Source organism: Vicugna pacos, chromosome 13 (assembly GCF_048564905.1).
Source record: "Vicugna pacos chromosome 13, VicPac4, whole genome shotgun sequence".
In the NCBI taxonomy this organism is placed as follows: Eukaryota; Metazoa; Chordata; class Mammalia; order Artiodactyla; family Camelidae; genus Vicugna; species Vicugna pacos.
The window spans coordinates 33,484,286-33,492,249 of record NC_132999.1 but is presented as its reverse complement, the minus strand read 5'-3'; the positions used below and the strand labels follow the sequence as shown (position 1 = coordinate 33,492,249).

At 58.7% G+C, this 7,964-nt stretch overlaps 1 protein-coding gene across 2 annotated transcripts; it reads right to left on the bottom strand.

The window, feature by feature from the left end:
* Positions 1 to 203: 203 nt before the first annotated feature.
* Positions 204 to 5,632, bottom strand: PDZK1IP1 (PDZK1 interacting protein 1). 2 transcript variants are annotated; one of them, XM_015236132.3, is made up of 5 exons: positions 5,567 to 5,632; positions 4,749 to 4,922; positions 2,610 to 2,718; positions 1,103 to 1,198; positions 204 to 572 (listed from the first exon to the last, which is right to left on the bottom strand). In XM_015236132.3, exons 2-5 carry the CDS (start codon positions 4,813 to 4,815, stop codon positions 500 to 502), a joined length of 345 nt encoding a protein of 114 aa, XP_015091618.1. In that variant the 5' UTR covers positions 4,816 to 4,922; positions 5,567 to 5,632; the 3' UTR covers positions 204 to 499. The 2 variants fall into 2 exon arrangements, with proteins under 2 accessions (XP_015091618.1, XP_006200511.1); XM_006200449.4 differs by lacking the exon at positions 5,567 to 5,632 and adding an exon at positions 5,136 to 5,248.
* Between the last annotated feature and the right edge of the window lie 2,332 nt (positions 5,633 to 7,964).

Below are 7,964 nucleotides of genomic sequence, written 5' to 3'. Positions count from 1 at the left end.
AGGAGGGGGCCTTGGAGGAGGGTCTCTGCCTGAAACAAGGGGTGAGCTCCCTGGCCCAGGGATTCTCCCAGAGAGGGCTGCCTGGGAAATCCTCCAGAATCACCATGATAGTGGTTTGGGGAGGTGATTGTCCTGATTCAGAAAGCAAGATCAGGCCTCACTGGAGCCTGAGGGGCCATTTCTGAGCCCTGGGAGCCTCAGACTCAGAAGTACAAAATGTCTTTATTTCACAGAAATAAGGGCCATTTCCACAGTTAGGGGGAAGGAGCAGTGAGGCTGGATGGAGGTGCCGAGCTGAGCTTCCTTTTCAGAAGGGTTTTCTGAATTGAATTGGGTAGGAGACCTCCGACCCCAGAGACAGAGTTGAGTCCCAGCCCCGATAGTCTGAGCTCCGACCTTGGCTGGAGGGCAGGGCAGGTGTGGGGGTTGGAGGAGTTGGCCCGTTACTGCAGATTCCTGTACAGAGAGGGAGGGGCCTGGGTGGTGAGCTGGGCAGGAGTCACATGGGGGTGCTGCGGACCCTGCCCTCCTCCTCTGGGATGTTCTCATAGGCATTCTCATGCTCACTGGACCTGAAAGAGGATGACAGAGGTCATTGCACCTTCCACCCCATCCCCTTCTCCTTGCCCCATCCTGCACTTGGGAGGGCATTGTCCCCTGACCACATCTGATCTTCTGTACCTGAGGCCAGAGGCCTCTCAGCATCACCTCCCTGAACCCCATCTTCCTCCATTGAGCCCCTCCCCCCACACCAAGTCCCCCACTCATCCCTTCAGAGTCCCCTTCCCCCACTGAGCCCCTTTTCCCAACTGCACCCCTCCCTATGAGTCCTCATCCACCCACGGGGCCCCTCCCCTCTTCAAGTGCCCATCCCCTTACTGGACCCTTTCCCCAAATTGAGGCTGCATGCCCTCGGGGAGCCCTGCAATCCTCTCAGTGCCCTATGGCTCACCATTCCCCCACACTGAACCCCCTCTCTTCACTGAGTCCTTCCCCACATGAGTCCCCATCCTTCCTGCCCACTCCTTCTCAGAAGTGCCTGGTCCTGAGGTCCCCGGGGCCCCTGGAGCACAGGGTGGTCAGCCCTTTACCAGCATCTCACCTGAAGCTGGCTGCCATCGAGGAGTACTTGCCGTCTGTTCCTACCAGGATCCCATCTGCTTTGTTTCCAACAGGCGTGACCATGTTCACAGGCTCCCTGGGGATGGGGCTCATCAGTAGGGCTCCCTGGGTCCCTTCCTCCTCCGGGCCTCCTCCTCCTCCCTGTCCACTCAGGCCCAGTTCTCTAGGCCCTAGGGCAGAAGCCCCTCTCCAGCGGGCCCTGTCAGCAGCCTGATTCTCACTCCATGGGGCCTCTCACCCTGCTCCGTGGTGGGGGCCTTGGGCCCCGGCCTGAGATTTTCTCAAAGTGTATCTCAGGCCTCACACCACAGCCTCCCAGCCTCCTTCTGCTGTTTCCCTCTGGCCTCAGCCCCACCCCAAAGCAGACCCAGGAGGACTCAATGTCTGCCCCAGATTTCCACAAGATTTTCCTCAGGTGGTAGGAGCAGCCGCTGAAGGCAGAGCCTAGACCAGTGGAGGGGAAAAAAAAATTTCCGACAAAAATCTCCTCGCCTCTTACTCAAGATTAAACTCCCTGCAGTGTGGACTCTGGCCCACCTCCCCAGACACCGCTCTCACGAGGGTCATGGGGACCCTTCCCACTGCTCATCTTTCCCTGGACGCCCATGGGCACCACAGATTTAACATGTCCCCATCTCATGTCCAGATCTCTTGTGTTCTGTGTCCCTCAGCAGCCTTTCTGGGGCCTCCCCATCCCTCTCGCCACCCGTGAGCTGCTTGTTCTCCCTCGGGGCAGTGTGTAGGGCTGCTGCTGGCACACAGGCCCCAGGCCACCTGTGCAGGGCTGGGCGCCTGTGCAGCCTTGCTCCGAGCGGGCTTGGATTTCAGTCCAGCCCCTTCCACCTCTGTGCTCCGCCCAGCACTCAGGACATCCAGCGACTCTTCCCTCAGCTGCAGTGCTCTTCTCCCTCTGCGCTGCTCCTCACAGGGCTTCAGGGCAAACACATAATAGGAAGCTTCTCCGACTGCCCCCAGACCACCCCCGAGCTCACAGTCAGGCCAGGACTGTGCTCCATAAGCTGCTTTAGCATCAGAACCTGCACTCGGATGGCCCCTTCCACGTTTGCCTTCCCTCTTGTCCGGGCATCCGTGAGCACAGGAGTCGTGTCTGCCCGTTGCCCCTCTGCACCCTCCACGTGTGGTACAGCAGCTGACCCTGAAGAAGGGCAGAGCCTTCCTTTCCAGAGGTTTTCACAGCCCATGGCACAGGATGGGCCACTGTCCCCACTATCCAGATGGAAACACCAGGATCCCAAGAAGAGAAGACATTTCCCCGAAGCTCGCAGTGAGTGCATTCACAGAGCTGGGTGCCACATGCCTGAGCTCTGCTCCTTGAGACCTCAGGCCTCAGTGTCCCTTCCACAGTGTGAGAGGACTGGACTTGGGGTTTCCGTGGCCCTTCTCTCTGCTATAAGACCCATGGCCATGGTCCCGGGCCCACCCTGCCTGTGCCGGCCCAGCCCCCAGGGCCCCCAGGCAGCACTCACGGCTCTTCCTGGCACCAGAAGTGGTTGACAGCAAAGGCGATTGCAACCAGGACCAGGAACACAGCCACGGCAATCAGGCCCTGCATCCAGGGCTGCAGGTTCCCCAGGCCTGGAAACGGGGCAGTGGGGCAGGCTGGGCACACTGGGGACTGCCCGTGCAGAACAGGGCAGGGGGCCTCACACCGCGGAGCAGGGGCTGTGTTAGAGGCCATCAGCCTGCTGCCAGGCCCAGAGACATTGTGGGGAGCAAGGACCCTTCTGACCCCCACCAGGCTTACGGAAGGGCTGATGGTTTGGAGGAAGACAGGAATTGGAAAAAGGAAAGAGAGGCCAAGGAGGGAACAATCCTGAGAGCCTCCTCTCCCTCCCCAGCCCCCACCCCTGGCCGTGGGGCACATGCAGGGCCCCCAGGAAGTGCCTAGGCCCCAGGGACCAAAGGGCAGCCCCCTGGACAGCTGGCCTAGGCCCTTCCTGGGAGGGCGGCGCCCCTCCTCCCCAGCTCCCAGCAGGCTGGGGCGGCCCAGAACTAATAGGACTGGGCTGGCATCTGGAAGAGCCTGTTCTGTGACAGAGGCTTTCCTGGCATTGGGTAGACGTGGGAACGCAGGGCAGGCAGGGCTACTCAGCGTCGGGTGCCAGGGTTGCCCAGAGAAAGGGGTGGGACAGAACATCTTTGGAAAAGCAAGACAGACTAAGTGGCGAGCCCTCTTCCAGGTCTTGGGGGCCAGAAAATGAGCTTCAAAACCCGAGCCCCTTTCTGGCTGTGTGCCCATGGGACTGGGCCAGAGACCAGGTCAGGCCTCATTCTCTCCTTCTCTGCCTTTTGCTCCTTGACACCACCTCTAACTCTCAAGATTTCCCAGAAGTCTCTGCCCCGGCCACTGGTGGGCTCTCTTCTCCCCGGATATCACTGTGCTCTGTGAGCCCGGGGAGCCTGGCCCTGGAGAGACACATAGTAGCAGGCAGATGTCTCAGGAAGGGACAGAGGCAGACAGCAGACTTTTGAAGGGTCCTGCCTCCAGGCCAAAACATGTGCACCCCTAGTGCCATTTTGTATCTTGAGGGGCCAGGCTGGGCATCAAAACCTCATTAGGCCTCACTCCCACTCAAAAGTCCTTCCCTGAGTCTACCCAAAAGCTCTCCTGCTGCAGTGAGGCCTTGCCTCTTCCCTGAGCTCTCTCTGAGCCTGGCAGGTGTTGGGAAGGAGGGAGGGTTCTGGAAACTCTCTGTGGCCAGATCAGACCTCACTCATCTCTTTGGGAAACAGGAGATATCCAGTGTGATTACTGTCAGTTCCATACTTGCCCGAAAGCAGTATTTTAGACTCCTTGTTTCCCCCAAAAAACAAAGAAGAGGGTGTTCTGAAAGCATCTCTGCCAACGCCCTCTGGACCTAAATCCCACCTGCAGAGTCCCCAGACTTTGGCTGCAAATGCAGCCTCACAGAGCAGGGCAGACACCAGATGGCGGGTGTGGTGCCTCACCGGTGTGAAGCCCTCCCCCACCCCTGCGTGGCAGCTGCGCTGGGAGGTGGGCAGGGCAGGTTTATTGTCTTCATTTTATGGATGAGAAAACTGAGTGTCAGAGAGGGGCAGTGATTTGCTCAAGGCCACACAGCAAGACAGAGGCGGAGCTGGAGAAAAAGCTCAGGCGCATGGAGGGGGCTACACTGGGGCATTGTCTCCTGGGTAGGAAGCTGAAACAACCAAGACTTAGGCCAAAGCCATGGGCAAACCCCCAACAGCACTGCCCGTCGCTGAAACAAGCCTACCCTTGTGGGGTGGCTCAGGCCCTACTCCCACCCTCCTTGTTGTCTCCAACCCTCTGTCCTCAGGACCCAGCCACCTCTTGGGCAATTCCTGTTCCTGCAGCATGGGTCTCCACCCCCTCCCCAACCCAGACCCAACATCTCCCCCTGCTTCCCCCACTTCTCACTTGTGGGAAGCAAGTCACAGACAGAAACCTGGCTCAGAGGTGTCTGTCTTTGGAGGTTCATTTGGCCATCCCAGTCCCTGCTCCCTGTCCCAGCCAAGGGTGATGAGATAGACCAGAAGACCACCTCTTCCACCCCTGGGTTCCCAGCACCCAGCCTGGCCCTCTCCACACCACAACCCCCAAGGCTGGCCCCGGCCTTTGCTACCTTGCTGACAGCTGGCAGGTGGCACTGTCACCAGCAGGCCCAGAATGACCAGGCCAAGGGCTGACATGACTGCAGGCAGCTCCTGGGCTTCCCCTTGGGCCAAGGGAATCCGGGTTCCTGGAGCTGCTGTGGGCTCTGTCGGTGTCTCTGAGATCAGCCTAGCTCCGTCAGACCCTGGAAGAGAGGAGCTCAGAGCTCGTAAGGAAGAAGGAGAGGGAGGAGGGAGGAGGGCAGGTGGAGGGAAACTGCCCTCCCTCCCATGGTAATGAGCTGCCAGGCCGGCCTGGGTTCCTGGGCGCCCAGCCCACTCCGGCTGACATTCAAGGTCATCCTTCAGAGACTGTGGGGCTAAGGACCTGGGAGATGTGGGGAGAGTTGAGGCCTCACCTCCAAGCAGGCCTCCCGGAGTTGTGTGTCAGCTCCCCTTTCCTGGCAGTGGGGCTGGGCTCTGAGGAAAGGACTGACTCGTTTTTGTTCCTGCCTTGAATGAGCCCAGAGGGCGGGGCCTCTTGGAAGGCTGACAGTGGGATTAAGAAATGTGCTGGCTGGCTCTGGGGGCATGGGGAAAACCCCAGGGACTAGGGAAAGGTCAGAGCTGCCCCTCCCCAAGACCCTAGCCTATTTCCTGTTCTCCTCCTCACCTGTCCCCACTCAGCCAAGCCTGACCCCCAGGTCCCAGTCCTGGGACACATCCTAGCTTCTGTCCCTGCACCCCTGGCCCAGCTCAGTAGCCCTCTAAGTCTACCCTCTCCCCTGGGGATCCCAATAGAGGACCTGAGGGTCCTGGTCCCCAGCCTTCCCCACCCAGCCCAGCTGACCTGACCCAGTTCAGCTCCTCTTCTTGGCCCCAGATGTGGTCCTTGGACGCTAGGACAGGATCTGGGCTTGGTCACACCCTCTACACACATGTTCTGATCCCTTCTGATCTTTCTCCACCCATCACAGGGAGAGAAGCAGGTGAACACAGCCTTGCTCTGGAGGACAAAAGCAAGACACTCCCAGCTGGAAGGTCCAGTCTGGGGCCCTGAACCCCTGGGCCTCAACTCCCAAGATCCCATGGAGCCCACCAGGCCTTTGAGTCCAGGAGCTGAGAATGACCAAGTACCTGTCGAGGCCCTGGTGCCAAGGGGCATGCTGGGTCTCCCTCCTCCCTACCCCTCCCCTCCCCCAGGAGTACAGGAAGCCAGGCATGCTGAGAGTTTGACTTCAGAGATGTTAAGAAAGAAGGAGCCAGCAGACTGGGGCAAAGTCTCGAAGATAGAGGGTCCCCAGAAGCCAGGGCATGAGCTGGAAGGCCCTGCATAGTCTCCCTGCCCAGAAGCACCAGACTCTGCTCATAGGACCTCCTGGGCAGCCTTTGCTATTGCCAGGGGCAGCACCCAGATGTCATGCCTCTTCCCTGCTTCCTGTGTGTATGGATGTGAGTACCCACAACCATGGGTCTCCAGGTGATCTGGGAGACTTGGCTCGGGGGTAAGTGGTGCTTCCTGTACGTGTATGTCCTGTTCTCCCTCCCTACCCCAACTTGGTGTCTTCAGAGTGTTCTGGCATAAAGTTGGGCTAGAGTAGGCACCATGTGTGTTAATGAACAGCCAGGGAATCACTGATCAGAATGCAAGGAATGGGGTTGAGTTTAACAAACATCTACTGATGCCTTTTTTTAAGCAGGGGAGTCACAGGGTCAGATATGCATTCAAGAAAACACTTCTGGACACAGAGTGAAGAAAGAAAGGGGTACATAAAGGGGGTCATGGAGCAGCTGCGGCAACAGCCATGCAGCCAGGGATACAGGCTGCAGCAGGACAGAGCAGAGGGGGTGGATTTGAGCCCTACTGAGGATTGAATGGACAGGACATGGTTGCTGGAGCACTGACTATCTGAGAGTGCAGAGTAGGAGATGGAGAGGAACTGAGCCCGACTCCTGGGTTTCTGCTTGGGCAGCTGGTGGATGGTGGTGCCTCAGAAGAGGCCAGAGCAGGTTTCAGGAGGCTGGGAGGAATGGTGAGCTACAGGCTTAGATGGATTGTGTTTGTGGACCCTCCAGAAGGAAACATCCAGAAGGCAGCAGGATCTCGGTCTGGAGTAGAGAGGTGTGATCTGGGAACTGCCTGTAGCAGAGCGTTGGTAGCTGGGGCACAGGAGCACATGGTCTCCCCAGAGGGGGCGCGTGCGTGTGTGTGTGTGTGTGTGTGTGTGTGTGTGTGTGTGTGGAGAGGGGAGAGCCAGGGAAAGGAGGGAGACAGTAAGGGACCAGGACATAGCCCCAACAAATAGGGTCTTTCAAAGGAAGAGGAGTCAGGATGGAGCAGGAGGAAGAAACCCCAGGAGAGTGAGGTGTCCCAGAAACGGAAGAAGGTGAGATCCGAGAAGACATGGGCAGGGAAGTGACTGCTCTGACCCCCCTCACCCAGTGCCTCCCCAGAGCAGCCCAGCCTCTCGCATCAGTCCCCAAGTCCCAGCTCCCTCCTCACTCATCCAAGCATTCCCCCTTCCCTATAGAACACAGGGAAGGACAAGGACTCCCTGGGCCAAGCTTTGGGGGTGGTGGGGGAGGGGGGTGAGCAGGAAGGACATCAGGTGACCAACAGGAGAAAAACACACCTCCCAGGTCAAAGTCCCAAGCTTCAGAGCAAAACAAGTTGTTCCGGAAAAGGGGGGTGTGGGTGGACACTTGGCTTTGAGGCTGGTCCCTGCTCTCTAGGTGTCCTCATCCAGCTGAGGAGGGTCATCTCCCCAGCTGTCTGGACACAGCCCTGGGTCCGCATGGTAACAATGGGGTAACAACCCCACTGGTCTGGCTTGGGGCCAAGATCTGGGCTCTGGCCTCAGCAGCTCCATGGGTTTGGACACTGTGTCCTCATCTCTGAGCCACTGTTCCATCAATGCTCGTTCCTCCCTCCTGTTATCAGCCCAGCTCTGCCACCCGAGGTCATCAGGCCCCCCTAGGCCCTCCATCCGGCTAGATCTTGTGTGACTGGCCTTCAGAAAAGCCAAAGTGGGCTTCACTGCTTGTAAGGGGTCTCCTTTCTCCCAACCCTATCCAGTCTGCCATTCCAGTTCCTGCCAGCAGGTGGCAGTGCCCAGCTCCAATCCCAGACTAATTGGGGAGGGCGGGGTGAAGGGGGGCCACCTTGCAGTTGAAGGTTCTGCAACTTCCTCTCTCTCCAGCCCCCTACTTCCGACTCCTTCCACGGGTACTTTGGAGGAAGGGTGGGT

Excerpts from the sequence above, each read along its gene's own strand:
- PDZK1IP1 (XM_015236132.3), bottom strand. The coding sequence starts at position 4,815 with ATGTCAGCCCTTGGCCTGGTCATTCTGGGCCTGCTGGTGACAGTGCCA. Across the intron at positions 1,199-2,609 it reads TTCTGGTGCCAGGAAGAGCC|GGAGCCTGTGAACATGGTCA; the intron begins GTGAGTGCTGCC and ends CCCCATCCCCAG. Across the intron at positions 573-1,102 it reads TCGATGGCAGCCAGCTTCAG|GTCCAGTGAGCATGAGAATG; the intron begins GTGAGATGCTGG and ends ATCCTCTTTCAG.